Below are 14,411 nucleotides of genomic sequence, written 5' to 3' on the forward strand. Positions count from 1 at the left end.
CCCCGGTCTCCCTTGGCTCTCGTCCTCTTCCCTTTTCTTGCCTCTGGCCGGTTTTTGCTTTTGCTTTTGCGCTGTTGGGGTCGCTCTGGCTTCCCCTGGCCCTGGTGCGCGTCCCCCGCTCTTTCTGGTTTCGTCTTGTCGGGTGTGGCGCCCCCTCGGCGGGTGGTGCTCGGCTGTTGTGGCCGTTTTCGGGTGCGCGGCGCGTTGCGTTGGCCTTGTGGCCTTTTTGTGGCCCCCTCCGCTGGGGCGTTTGGGCGTGTGCTCCCCCCTCTTTCTTTGGCTCTTTCCTCCTTTTCTTGGCCTTTTTTCCCCCCGTGGCTCTTGCCCCTGTTTTCCGGCCTTTGCCCCCCTTTGTTTTCCCGTCCCTTTCGTTTGTTTCCCTCCTTTTTTCGCTTCCCCGTCTTTTCTTCTTGCTTTTTTGCTTTGCCGTGGTTTTTTGTTTGGGTTCTTTTGGGGTTTTGTCCGGCTCTGTGCTTGCGCCCCGCCCGCCTTTTTCCTTCTGCCCCTCTTTCCTGCCCCCTCGTTCTGTTTCGGCTTTGCGGTTTTTGTTTTTGTTTTTTTTTTCTCCGGGGGGCGTTCCCGCGTCGTTTTCCCTTTTCTTCGCCCCGCCTCTTCTGCTGCGCCCCTGGGGCTGGGGCTCGCCTGTGCCTTTTTTCCTTCTTGTTGTCTTGGTTGGCCGGTTCGTTTGGGCTTTCGCCCGCTTGCTTCCCTGGGTGGTTGTCGTTTTCCTCCGCTTCTTTTCTCTCTTTTCCCCGGCCCCCTTCTGCTCTCCCTGCCGCCTTGTCCCCCTCGCCTGCGTCGTCTTTTTTCCGGTTCCCGTCGCTTTTTTTCCGTGGTCTCTTTTCTGCTTGGCCGGCGGCCGGTGCTGGCTTGGCGGTGCGTGCGCCTCTTGTGCCGGTTTTTTTTGGTGTTTTTTCGTTTTCCGGCCGCTGTCCTTTTTTTGTCTGTCGTGGTCTTGGTGGCTGCCGCGGTTTTGGCCTCTCTGGTTTCGCGTGCTTTTCTCCCCTGGGTGGTTGTCTGTCTTCTTCCTCGTCCGCCGCTGTTCTTTTGCTTTCCGCTGTTTCTTTCTTGCTCCTCTTCTTTTGGTTTGTTCTTGTTCCTTTGCTCGGCTTTTCCCCTGCGTGCCCTGGGTGGTGGCCCTCGCCTGTTGTGTCTGCGCTGTTTGCCGCTGGCGGCTTCTGTCGTGGTTCCTGTGCGTCTTTCTCGCGGTGTTCCCGGTTTGCCGCTCCTTCTGCGGGTGGGTTCCCCGCCGTTTTGTGGTGTTGCTGGCTTTCCTCCGGCCTTTGTTCCCTCGGCTTGCGTGTCGCCCGTTTCTTTTGGCCTTCCCCCGCGCCGGTTGGTTGGCCCTGGTGGCCGGTTTTGGCTTCGTCCCCGCTTTCGGGTGCCTCTTTGCGGGGTCGGCTGGGTCGTCGCCCTTTTTTTTCTGCTTTGCGGTTTGCGGCGGGCCCCCCTTGTTGTTTCCGCGTCTTTTCCTGCTTCCTTTTGCTTCTGGCCCTTTTTTTCTCGCTCGTCTCCGTGTCTGTCTGTTCGCGCCCTTCCCTGTGGTGCTTTCCGGCTTTTCCGCTTTTCTCCCTCTCTCTGCCCTCCCCGCCTGTGGGTGCCCGTTTGCGCTTGTTTCGCGTCCTCTCCTGCGCTGGCGGCTGGTGTGTTGTTTCCCGCGCCCCTTTGCGGCCCCTCCCTTTTCTTCCCTTTTCTTTCCCCCCCTTGCGTCGTGTGCTTTGCCTTTTTTTGCTTTTCCCCCGCTCCTGTGTTCTTGTGTCCTTTCTTCTCTTGGCTTTCTTCTGGTTCTTCTTGGTTTCTTTTCTGTCTTTTCTTTCGGCTCCCCCTGTCTTTTCTTTGTGGCTCGGGCCCGCGCTCCCTCCCCTGCTTGGTCCTGTCCCTCGTTGTGCGCCCCTTGTTCGTGCCCCCGCGGCTGGCGCTTTTTTGCTCCGTTGCCCTCCCATTCGTTTTGTTTGTGGTGTTTTCGCCGTTTCTTTGTTTTTTGGTTGGTCGCTGCTGTTTCTGGCCTTCCTGCGGGCCTTCTCCCTGGGTTTTGTGGCTTTTTTTCCCTCCTTTGCCTTCTCGTCCCCTGTTTCGTGTGTTCTTCCCCTTGTGTCTTTTCCGGCCGCCGTCTTCCTGCTCCGTCCCGGGCTCTTCCTCTCTCCCGCTTTCCCCCGCCCCTTCGCTTGTTTCCCGGTGTTCCTTTGTCGTGGGCTTTTTTTTTTTTTGCGTCTTTGCCGCTTTGCCTGTTTGCTGTCCTTTGTTGTGCCTGCCCTGTCCGTTCTCCCCCTGCTGTCCCCCTTTTTCCTCTCGGTTGTGCGTGCCGTGCCGCTGGGCCCGTCTGTGCCTCCCTTTCGTTCTCTTTGCTTCGGTTTTTTGTTGGGGCTGCGGGCGCTTCTCGCTGGCCCCTCGCGGGCGGCTGTTGCCGCGCCCGGCCCCTTTCTGCCGCGTTTTTTTTGCCGTCGTCTTGCTGGCTGCGTGCGGGCTTCGTTTGTTGTTTGTTGTGTTGGGGGCTCCGTTGCTGTGCCCGCGGCCGCGCTGGGTCCGTTCTGGTGTTGCTTCCGCGGTGGCTTTTTTTTGTTTCTTGCTTGCGTTCCTCTTGTTTGGGTGTCGCCTCGGTGCTTTTTCGGCGGGTTGGCCGTCGTCCGTCGGTCCGTCCTTTTCCCGCTCTCCCCTCTTTTTCCCCTTTTTGCTTCCGCGTTTCTCGTTGCGCTGCGTTTGGTCCCCTCTCGGCCGGCCGCTGTTTGTGGTGTCCCCTGTTGTTTTTTTTTCTCTTTTCTCTTCTGCTTCGGGCCGTGGGTTTGCCTTTGCGGTCGCTTGGCTGTTTTGTTCGTGCCTGGTCTTCGCGTTGTTTTCGCTTTCTGGCTTCCGTTCTGCTGTCCCTTGTTTTGTTGTTTTTTGGTTTTTTTTTTTTTTCTTTCTTCTCTCTGTTTTCCTCATTCCTGTCTTTTTTTGGGCTTCTTTTTTCTGCCTTTTGGTTCGGCCCTCTTTTGCGTCTGGCTCCGTTTCCCCCCCCCGGGGCTGGTTCCCTTGTGCGGCCTCGTCGTCGCTCCCTTCGTCCGTCCCGCCCTGTGTTTCCCGTTTCCGCGCCTTGCCCCTTTTTCCCCCCCTCCCCGGGCTGGTTTTTTTCTTTTTCCTCTTTTTTTTGCTTTTTTTTTGCGCTTTGTTTTTCTTTCTTTCTTCTTTGGTGTTGTTTTTTTTTTTTCCTTGCTGTGGTTGTTCGTGGGCCGCTCTTTTTGTTTTTGTCCCTGTCCGTCGTCTTTGCGGGTGTGTTTTTTTGTCCCGCCGGTCTTCTTTCGCCTCTTTTTCGTCGCTTTTTTGTTTTTTCCTGCGCCTGGCTGCCCTTTGTTTTGTTTTTCCCCTCTGTGCTTTCCTGTCCCCTTTCGTCGCGCCCCGCGTCCCGGGGGTTGTTGGTGTTGCCGGGTTCCCCGTTTGGTCCCGCCCTTTTTCCGCTTGTTTGTTCTGTGCGTTGTGTCTCCGCGTTGCTGCGCGCCCTGCGTTTTCCCCCCTTGCGTTTTTTTCTTTTTTTTCCCTTCTTTTTCTTCCTTGTTTCTTCCTTGGCCTTTGCGCTCGTGTTCCGTCTCCTTTCTTGTGTTTTTTTTTTTTTCTGTGCCTTTCTTCGTTTCGGTTTTTTTTTTGTTGTCGTTTTGCGCTGGCGTTTCTGGCTGCCTCGCTTGCTTTTTCCTTGTTCTTCCGGCGTGTTTTTTTTTTCCCGTGTCTTTGTGTCTTTTTCGCTGGCTCCCGGTGGCTTCCCGGCTTTTTGTTGCGTCTCTTTGCCTTTCTTTTCTTTCTCTCGCGCTTGGTGGGCTCCGGGGGGCCCTTTCTTTCGTTTCCTTCCTTTCTCCTTCGTCGTGGGTGGGTCTTTTCTGTCTGTGTCTCGTCTTTGTTCGCTTCTGCCTGGTCGGTGCGCCCCCCTTTTTTCCCGCGCCCCGTGGCCCGGGCTGTGCGCGGCCTGTCGCTTCCCCCTGTTGTTGCCCGCTCGCTTTTTTTCCTTCCTTTCTTCTTTCTTCCGCCCCCCCCTGGTCCCCCCGTCCCCCCCCCTGTCCGCTTCCTTCCGGCTGCTTCTCGCTCCCGCGTCTTTGGGGCTTGCCCTCCTTTTTCCCCCCCTTGTTTCCTTGGGGGGGGGTGGGCTGTTGGCCCCTTGTGGCTGCTTTTTCCTTGCTTGCCCTTTCTGCCGGTCCCGCGTGTCGTTTTTGTTGTTCTTCTTGCTTTTTTCCCCCCGTCGCGTTCTCCCTTGCTCTTCTTCGTTCGTTTTGGTCTTCCGGTGGCCGCTCCGCCTCTCGTTTTTCTTGCGGTTTCCTTTTCTTTCCCCGGCCGCCGTGCGGGCTGCTTTGTGTTGCTCCTTGTTTTTGTTGTGCCTTGGCGTCGTGTCCTTTGTCGTCTCTGTCTGGCCCTCGCCTGCCCCGGTTCCTCTTCCTTGTCTTGGCTCGTTGTCCCTCTGCGCCTTGTGGGTGCGGTCTGCTGGGCCCTGCTGTCTTTTTCTTGCCGGCTCGTTTTCCCTGGTCCGGTTTTTTGGTTTTCTTCTTGCCGGTCCGTTCCCCGCCTCGCCTGGCGGGCTCTTCTGTTTTGTTCCTTTGTCCCCCCCGCTTGTTGTTTTTTCCTCCTGGTTTGCCTCTGGTGTGTTGTTCGTTCCTCTCCCTCCTCCTCCCTTTTCTTTCCTGTTCGTCGGGACTCACACACACGCACGCTAATACACACCCCTTGGTGTCCCCCTCTACATTACTACCCCAATGAAACTAGTGACAACAACCTCCAAAAAAATAAACCACAACAAAGGAATTTCTTACAACCATAAACTCAACAACTACAAGCAAGAAGGTTAGCAAACAAGGACATAATACCACCAGACGAAGAGGAGGGAGGCCCCACCCAGAGACCGGAGCAGCAGGAGCACAATGAAAGCCACGAGATTTTAGTGTGTAGTAAGACGGGCGATGGGTAGGAGCTGAATTTGCAGGAGGCTGTATGTCCGCCAGAGAGTACGTCCCCAATTTGGAGAGATTTGTGTGGAGAGAGTGTGGTTTTAGAGTGTATTCCCATAAGAGCGAGACCAGACCGCAAGTGACGAGAGACCAGAAGCCACACCGCGAGGTTGATGTGTTATTTGTGTGCTGCGACGCTCATAGCTGGTTTGATGTGCGACTCGTAAGATTATGTGTTCTCAGCCACTTTATACGTAATTGCTGCCCGACATTCTAAGGTGCGAGGCCGAATATATGGGGAGAGGCGGTCCTTCGGTAATCCTGGGCCCAAGCCATTAGGGCTTATAGGTAATCACCAACACCTTATATTGGCCCGGAGCGAATGGGCAGCCAATGGAGATCTTTAAAAACCAATGGTATTCACCAACAAAAGGAACTCCCACTCCAATTATGTTAGCGCCAAGTGGCATTAAATCTCCATTTAACAAGCCAGCATAACGAAACTGACAGGCGTTTCAGAGCCATTTCCTTTTTTTTTTTTGTACACGATGAGAAGGCTTGAAAACTCACCCTACCCACAGCTCCACCGAAACCGATACATTACTATTTTATATAGGCTACTGGAATCTACAAGAAAATCAGATTTTCCATTTCTTTAGGTGGAGTTGCAGTGCAGATTGCTAGACCCCTGTTGGGACAGCCCACTTTCAGCGCTATGTCTGGCCAAATATGGAAAGCTCAGTACCTTTGTTGCAGTTGCCATCTCCAAAGCTGCCCGCAATTTCACTCGACCTCTTGTGCTTTCTCTTCTTCTTCCTGGGGACTCCTGGAGTTGCTGGCATAATTCGGCTCTCGTTGTAGCACCTTTAGTTCTTCCATATGTTCCCCTGTATCTGATGTTAAGGCGCTGTTTCTAAATTCGCTGATGGAGCATACAAGAAAAACAAGGGGCATCAGTACAGGCGCTTTCCAAGCGTCCAAAACGCTGGCTCTTTCTCTAACTAAACAACTATCAGCTTTCTTCACTTGCACCCCTGGAGCACCGTGTGCCAAGCATGGTCTGGAGCTCAGCCTATGGATTTTAGACTGAGCTCAACAACCCCCCCTACTGTCCCTTTCTGGCAAGAGAGAGAGACTGGCCAAGAGGGGGAGATGCATTTCCTAGAAGTTTCAAGAGTAAGCATTCACTTTTAAAGTGGGACTATTCAGTATTTTTAAATATCCCCTGTTCCAAACCAGGCAGCTCCAACTTCACAAGTTTTGTAGGGAGCATTTGTGTCTGTTCATGAAACCTAGATCTCAGAGTAGCAAAAAGTTGACCCCAGACTAACCTGCTGCCCACTTCTGATTTGAAGTGGGAAAGATAACATTCACAACTGATAAGCGCCTACCTTATGGTTCTGCATAAGAAACTTTACTGAGCCCACCTCCTGGTTGGAGAATAAGTAAGAAAAGATAGCTGGTGTAATGGTTATGTGATGGACTGGGATCCAGATTCTATTTCCCCCTAAAACTGTACTTGGCCCATTCACTCTCTTAGCCTGACATCTGACACGATTTTTGTGAGGGAAAAAGTGGAAAGGATTCATCTCTTGTGCAGTGAAGGGAAGTGAGCTATTATGTTACTAATAAATAAATTAATATCATACATCTCTTTTCACTAAAATATAATCACATCATTGGAAGTTAATGGGATATCCAATCCCACAGGCACAGATGCAGCAGAATTACCTTTCCTTGGAAAAAGCTTGGTGAAAACTTATGCGATTCTGCTTTCTTGTGCATAACTACTTTGGGGCTTCTATTGGCCTATCAATTTTACAGTAACTCCTGTAATGTGTCGTCCTGATCAGTTCACTTGTGGCACAACTTTCTGGGAATTCTTCTTAAGACCCTGGTTGAGGCACAGAAGACTCACATCGAAGATCTAGGGGCATAAAGACATCTTAAAGCTTTCCCTCCCCTTCCTGCATTACCTGCATGCTTTGGATTCCGCTCTTTTCTGTTTGCAGTCGGAACATGTTCAGTTTCAGAGTCTTCTGTCAACACTTTCAAGTCGGCACATCCGATTCACTAGGGTCTACAGGTTCGCCAGAGTGTGTCATTTTGTTCCACCAAATACGCCTTGGGCAACGAACAGGACTGATGGATTGGTGACCTCAGAGTTCTCAAAGGGTTTTGAAGGGAAATTTCCACACTGAAGAAACAAAAGGGACTCATGTCCATTTAGAATCTACCGTGTGTGTGTTGCCCGTGATCTTAGGCTTCTGTTAAAGCTGCTCTAGTTAGTCTTCAAAGTGCTACTGGACAATAGGTCTCTTATATGCTGATATGGACGAACCCAGCTAGGCCTTTGAATATCCAAATCTTAAAATTCACATACGCCACAGCCCTAATGATGTAGAACCTAATTGTCAAGCAGATGATCAGGGAAGGGGTCTCTATATATTCACTTTTCTTTCTCCAATAAATGGCTATGCAGTTCATTACAAAGGAATATGGTTATTTGGGAACATCAACTGCTCAGCCTTGCAACGCAGGTGCCCTGTGTCCACCCACAGGGAACCCAAGGGGGAGTGTTCACCGCCAACAGACACAATCTGAAATACTGTCCTCTCTTTCAAAGTGCACTAAATTGTGATTTGGTATTGTCAAGCCCACTCCTCTTCTCCTCCAGAGTGGTCAGAAGGACACTCTGGAGGATTTACTTTTATTTTGATTAGGTTGAATGTTATATGTGAAGCTGGACAAATGATGCCTAACTACAGTTTATGGAACAAGCCACAAACAGTTTAAACAAACCACGAGACCTGAAACTGTTTTCAAGGTGCGTCCGCGTAGCTCAAGACGGTCAGGAGACCATTATATTTTGTATACTTGCATTGTTTTACAAAACAGTTAAACACACAAATCAGTGACTAATAATATGAAAAGCAATTAGTAATGATAAGACAATGAAAAAATTAATTAATGTTCATAAACTTCTTTAAAGCATAAAATATTATGTCAAGGTAAACAAGACATTATAAAACCCCATTAACAAAGTCAGAGATGACTACAGTACCCACTTAGAGCACTTATGATGACAGTTCTTTATAGGGTTCAACTAGAGAGGGTCTAAGGTCCAAACATACTGCAGAAATATTCCATTTGAGACTGCTTTAACTGCCCTAGCTCAATTAGGGAATTCTGGGGACTGTGGTTTTGTGAGACATTTAGTCTTCCCTGTCGGAGCTCTGGGGCCACAGGCATTTAAAGCAGTCACAAATTGTATTATTTCTGCAGGTGTTTTGGAACTAAATGGTCCTGATCCTTTGATGCCTGATCATTCTGAGGGAGCTCATCCCCTCCTCCATTCCAGATTCCATGAAACAGTATGGATCTTATCGCATTGCCTTTTATCCCTGGCAGCAACCTAACAGGCTGCAGCTGGGACGCAGCATGAAGGCAGGGATGATCGCATTGTAAATCGCCTCCAAATTGCTTGGCGCCAGGATTGCGTGTCCAAGCCATGCTCAGCCAGCCCATTTTAAAACTCGGGGAGCTTTTTTTTAAAAAAGGGGGGCCATCTGAGCATGGCTGGGAAACAGGATGCTGGCACTCGGCAATTCAGTGGTGACTTACAATGCAATAATCCCCATCTCCATGCCACGTCCCAGCTGCAGCCCATTAAGCTGCTGCCAGGTTAAAAGGTATGCAAAGGTCCTATGTCTAACAATCTTTACGTTTCAATAAACTATAGTCACTGCTAACCAGTTTGTCTGGGGACAGCAAACTGCGGGTAGCTGAAAACTGAGTTAGAAGCTTCTGATCTCCTCCTTGTAGTTAAATTATAAAAGAGAGGAGTGCATAAAAGCACACAGTTCTTGCAGGTAATGCTATATGAAGTTCACTGTATTTGCAAGTGTCCATAGAAAACATACATGCTACTACCACTCATGTTCTATCCATAACAATGGACACTTGATTCATCATAGTATTATATGGAGCAGAGAAATGGCAACTGCAACATTTCATGAATTTGCAGTTACAGGGTGGGGAACAAATAGGAAAATATATTGATGCTTTTGGAAAAGAGGTGGCAAAAATCAAGATAAATGTCTTGTACTGCATGCAGTATGGGACGAAGGTTTTGCAGCCTGTGGTATAAGCCAGTATCTCTTGCAATCTAAAGCAAGGGGCTGACAATTTTCCCCTCTCTGTTCCAAGGACTGGCAACATATGTGTGTCCACAGGCTACAATTCAATCTTTCTTTCCTGAAAATTCTCCAGGGGCTGGTAGATGGTGGATTGTGGAGTTGCACCAGTCCATGGACCACCATTTTGAGTAACACTGGTATAAGCTTCACATGGGAACGGGCATTTTTATTCAGAAACAACGCATGCAAAACCTCCTATCTTAGTCACTGTATTCAAACTGTTGTTCACAAAGCAGGTCTTTAGAAAGCCAAGTGTCATACTGGTAAAATCAAATTTTCAATACATAGTTTACCAAAGAGTGTGCTTTTCAAAGTTCTCATTATCAAATACATTCATACAGCTCAAGTCTGAAAATAACTGATCACATGCTGTGTATTTATCATACCAGAACATCACTTGGAGAAAGCTGATGGGCAGGAATGTAGGCCTGTCAGTGACATAATGGAACTGCTTTGTGACCCATGATGGCACTAAATCTATCCACCCTTCCGAGAATGGCAATTTTTTCAGTAACATAAATATCTTTACTAAAAGCATTGTTTTAGTGTACCCTTTTCTCTATGTATCATGTTTGAAACGAGATGTCTACACTTTTGTCATTAAATCGTTCACTATATTTACACCTAAAAATCTAACCACTTCAACTCAAATGTTACACTATTTAGAAGCTTGATTAAATTTGCCAAATTAAATTAAAACAGAGATATTAATCACTCGATTAATGGGAAGAGAACCCAACTTAGAAACTCAGGAAAAATGGAGAATGCAAATCAACAAAAATACAAGATTAAGGCTGTAATTGTATATGCTCTTTCCTGATCATAAGGCCTGCTGATCATAGGGAAACTTACTTTTGAGTGAACACACAGACAGGATTGTGCTGCAAAGCATTCTTTTAAACTGTACCTTTTCCCGTTCACATCCAGTGTGCGTAGATCTTTCAGAAGCGCATTCGTCTGCTCTTCAACGACCCTCATTCTCTGGTTCAGTACCACAAAGGTTTCAGGAGCTGTTGAGTTGATACTTACAGGGGAAATTATCGGCCTTGCCATTATCACTCAGCATCCAGTAATTAGCTGCAAATAAAATTCATTCATAGTTACCTAGCAATCATGAGACCTCAAAACACAAAGAAAAGCCAGTAAAGAAAGTGCTACAGTCATAAGAGGGATGTAGAAATGGGAGAGGGAAGCAAATGCGGGCACAGAAACTCCCTTGATAATCCTGCCCACCCCAATGAAGTTTTCCTTCAGTCCTGACATTTTGAGCATTGCATCAGTTGAAATATTATCAGTTCTAGTATCTGTAATTCAGAGAGACTACAGTTTCTATGTGACATGCTCATGTGACAACATTTATCAGTTTTTAATACTACATCAGTTTGTTTTCTGCTACTCTAGAGACTACACAGAGTGATAACTTTTGTACTGTATCATCAAACTGTTAACTGTACAGTATCTGTTTTTTAACCGTGGTCCAAACCACACTGCAGAAATAATCCAGTTTGAGACCGCTTTAACTGCCCTGGCTCAATGCTAGGGGATTCTGGGAACTGTAGTTTTGTGGGACATTTTGTGGGAAGAAATTATTGCCCACCTACCAAACTTGCACATTGTACAGGCAGAAAGTCCTCATTTCAACCCCGACCAGATTCATTTTAAAAGATAAGGCAGCAGCAAACAGTGGGAAATACTTTTCTGCCACAGAGGAAAACCCTGGAGCACCACAGACATGGAGAACAGGCATCCTCCTCCCGAGTCCCTCACCAGATCCAGAGCTCAGAATTGCTACCTTTCTTATTTTGGATTAAAACTCCCAGGACACACCGGTTAGCATGGCCTCCTGTGAGAGTTACATTCCCAAAAGTTGTCTTTTAGAGACAGCTGCAAAAGGAATGCAGTTTGACACCACTTTAAGTGCTGTGGCTGCATCCTATAGAATCCTGGGATGTTTAGTTTTGCAAGGTCTTCAGCCTTCTCTGCTAAAGGGTGCTGATGCCTCAGAAAACTACAGATCCCAGGATTCAGCAGGATGAAGCCATGGCAGTTAAAGTGGTGTCAAACTGCATTATTTCTACAGTGTAGACGCACCCTATGACACACTGGGACAAAATAATATGGATGAGGGAAAGTACATTTGAATTAATCTAAAAAGAAACAGTTTGGCTGCAAGATTATTATTATTATTATTATTATTAAGAAAGCCCTTATCAGTTTCTGTCACATTAAAATCATTTTGCTTCTCAGATTTAAGGAAGAGTACTTCTTCACCCCTAAAAGCAATCAATAAATGCACTTGATAATGTTTGTGTAAGCATTTGGTGACACTTGGCATCAGGGAAACTGTCTCATTATTATTATTATTATTAAACATATTTTTCCTTCTTCCTTTCCTCTCCTGATTCCTACATTTCACTGCTACCTCACTTTCAATAGCTATATTCCCTGTGCTTTCTTTATTGATTCACTGTCCACACTGCAGCAATAATCCAGTTTGAGAGTCTGCTTCAACTGCCCTGGCTTACTGCTGGGGAATGCTGGGAATTGTAGTTTATTGTGGCACCAGAGTTCTCTCTGACAGAGAAGACTCAGAGTCTCACAAAACTACAGTTCCCAGAGTTCCACTGCATTGAGCCAGGGCAGTTGAAGCAGACTCTCAAACTGGATTATTGCTGCAGTGTGGACGCAATTCCCCCCCCCCCCTCAATCCCTGTGTACCAGAAATGCAGGACCTAGACCCGTTCTCCCTTTCCCGGTCTACCTGCATGAGCCGCAAAATGTCCGCCCCAGTTTCCATGGAGCTCTCTTTTCTCAGCTTCAAACCGACCCGCTTCCCGAGAGAGAGCGCGCGCCATCTCCTCCCTATGTCACATTTGCGCATGCGCCATCCTCCTCGCAGCATTCTGGGATTCGTAGTCCACTCCTTTCGCTCCAAGTGCGCATGCCTAGAGGGGAGGGGAAGGAGGGAAAATTGTTCCCCCACAGAAAAGCACCCTGGGACATGTAGTTTTTTTACCTTGTTGTTGTGGTTGCTGGGCACCCAGGTTGACTTTCCCCTCCTTTTCCTTCCTCCATTTCAGCCTTCTGAGCAGGAGGGGTTCCAAAGCTATCACAGGGTTTTCGTGGCAAGGTTTCTTCAGAGGAGGAAATTTGCCATTGCCTTCCCCTGAGAGGCTGAGAGAGTGTGACTTCTTGCCCAAGGGAACCTCAGTGGGTTCCCATGGCCAAGCTGTGATTTGAACCCTGGTCTCCAGAGTCACAATCCAGCACTCAAACCACTACTACACCTTTACCTTCTACATTTATGGCTGAAGGGTTTTGAGCTTGTTAAAGGCTTACTTTTAATCTGGGTTCAGCAGCCTTGTATTAGAGGATGGCAGAACGAGAGAGAGAGAGAAAGATGCTTTTTAGGCTGCATCCACACTGCAGAATTTATTCAGTTTGACACCACTTTAACTGCCATGGCTCCATGCTGTGGCATTGTGGGATTTGTAGTTTTGTGAGGTGTTTAACCTCTGTCAGAAAGCTTTGGTGCCTCGCCAAACTACAAATCCCAGGTGGTAGAATTCAAAGGTATAGCCGTGCTAGTCTTTAGAATCAGTATGCAGAGAGATCTTGTATCCTGGTTCCCCGAAAATAAGACATACTCATATAATAACTTGTAGCAGGATTTCTACACATCTGCACAATATAAACTATACCTTGAAGATAAGACATAGTGATTGGCCCCAGGGCAGAATGGAAGGGAGCGGAAAGATTGTGGCCAATGGCTCTAAAGGAAATGGAGCCACAAGAAATTCAGGGTGGAATTCCGGGTTTGGAGAGTTGACAATGTTCCAGAAGATGACAACTTGACTATATTTGAATAAATGTAGATTGTTGTACCGTACTTAATAAAAATAAGTCATCCCCCAAAAATGAGCCATAGTGTGTCTTCTTGAGGAAAAATACATATAACACAGTGTCTTATTTTCAGGGAAACATGGTACTATAAAACAGTGTCCCCAAATTCTATCCAAGAGGAGGCTCAGAAAGATACCATAATTGATAGTACCAAAAGCTGGAAAGAGGTCCAACAAAACCATAAAATACTTTCTCCTCCTGTCCAGTTTCCAGTGTAGGCCATCGACTAGAGCACTCAGTAACCAGGCCTGAAGCCAGATTGAAATGAATCTAGAAAATCCATTATGTCCAGGAACCCCTGGAGCTGGGAGACCACCAAACACTCTAGTGCCATGATGGCAAACCTATCGCATGCATGCCAGAGATGGCACGCAATGCCATTTCCCCCAGCACATGGCAGGGAGAGGAGGAGGAAGAGGCTCGTGTCTGTTCCTTCCCGACCCTTCCCAGCCTCCAGTTGCCTCTCCGGGGGCAGCTGGAGCCTGGGGAAGGTGCAGGGGGAGGAGAAGGAAGAGGTGTGCGCCTGTTCCTTGTCTTTCCCAATCCTTCCCGGCCTCCAGTTGCCTCCCTGGAGGCAGCTAGAGCCCAAGGATGGCATGGAGGGGCCTTCCCCAACCTCCAGTTGCCTCTTCAGAGGCAACTGGAGCCCAGGAACAGTACGGGAGGAGGAGGAAGAGGCGTGTGCCTGTTTCTACTCTTTCCCAACCTTTCTCAGCCTCCAGTTGCCTCAGGCCTGGGAGAGCGGGGAAAGAAGTCCTGCCCTGGAAGTCCCGCTCCCAGAGGGCAGAAGTCCCACCCTGGCACTGGGTATCACCTAATGCTGGAAGACCTTTTAGTTTGGGCACTCAGTCCCTAAAAGCTTCGCCATCTCTGCTCTAGTGTCTAGTACCTAAACATGATACTGGAGATATTTACATCCTTCCTTGCTCCCAAATGGGGCTCAAGGCAGCTCTTACCATTAATAAAAACACAGAAATTGAAATAGTTTAGGAACAGTAAATTCTTCTAATGGGACTCACATGCTCAGGTCCAGATAAACAGTTTGCTGTACCAACTAACTCAGACTTTCACCAGAGAGAGATCTAACCCCTTCTGCTCATGGCATTGCACATACCATTTGTTTCTTGGCTGTTCCCATGGCCACCTCATCCGTTTGTATATGTAGAGCATATTGTAGCACTATAGAGGCATCTGTGCCTGGCAGGAAAAAATTCAAACTAGAGAGTTTTTCTCACCATTAAATTGTGATGTTGTGAAAAGCTATATTGGTTTACTGACTGTCATATAACATTTAATTAACTGTTATGCAACATTAAATTAACAGGACCCAATCAATAAAAGAACAAAAGTTGACAAACTTGCTTAAAACATGCACCCCCCATTGCAGTATGATTCTAAGACTCACTGA

General features: G+C 47.9%; 2 protein-coding genes across 5 annotated transcripts in view; both read right to left on the reverse strand.

The window, feature by feature from the left end:
* The window catches only part of CCDC150 (coiled-coil domain containing 150), a 66,933-nt gene extending 61,250 nt beyond the window's left edge, over nucleotides 1-5,683 (reverse strand). For both annotated transcript variants that reach the window (XM_042446284.1, XM_042446283.1), the window contains exon 1: nucleotides 5,647-5,683. In XM_042446284.1, the coding sequence (XP_042302218.1) occupies nucleotides 5,647-5,664 (18 nt within the window). In that variant the 5' untranslated portion in view covers nucleotides 5,665-5,683. The remainder of the gene's footprint in view (nucleotides 1-5,646) is intronic.
* LOC121919574 (coiled-coil domain-containing protein 150-like) overlaps nucleotides 1-14,147 on the reverse strand; it is a 475,343-nt gene extending 461,196 nt beyond the window's left edge. Inside the window, exons 1-3 of one of the 3 annotated variants that reach the window (XM_042446295.1) lie at nucleotides 14,023-14,147; nucleotides 11,862-12,045; nucleotides 10,008-10,177 (exon numbers count right to left, since the gene is read on the reverse strand). In XM_042446295.1, the coding sequence (XP_042302229.1) occupies nucleotides 10,008-10,153 (146 nt within the window). In that variant the 5' untranslated portion in view covers nucleotides 10,154-10,177; nucleotides 11,862-12,045; nucleotides 14,023-14,147. Of the gene's footprint in view, nucleotides 1-10,007; nucleotides 10,178-10,892; nucleotides 10,974-11,861; nucleotides 12,052-14,022 lie in introns of those variants that run through there. The other 2 variants (XM_042446296.1, XM_042446297.1) reach the window with 2 other exon arrangements.
* Nucleotides 14,148-14,411: the final 264 nt, after the last annotated feature.

Source organism: Sceloporus undulatus, chromosome 1 (genome assembly GCF_019175285.1).
Source record: "Sceloporus undulatus isolate JIND9_A2432 ecotype Alabama chromosome 1, SceUnd_v1.1, whole genome shotgun sequence".
Classification (NCBI taxonomy): Eukaryota; Metazoa; Chordata; class Lepidosauria; order Squamata; family Phrynosomatidae; genus Sceloporus; species Sceloporus undulatus.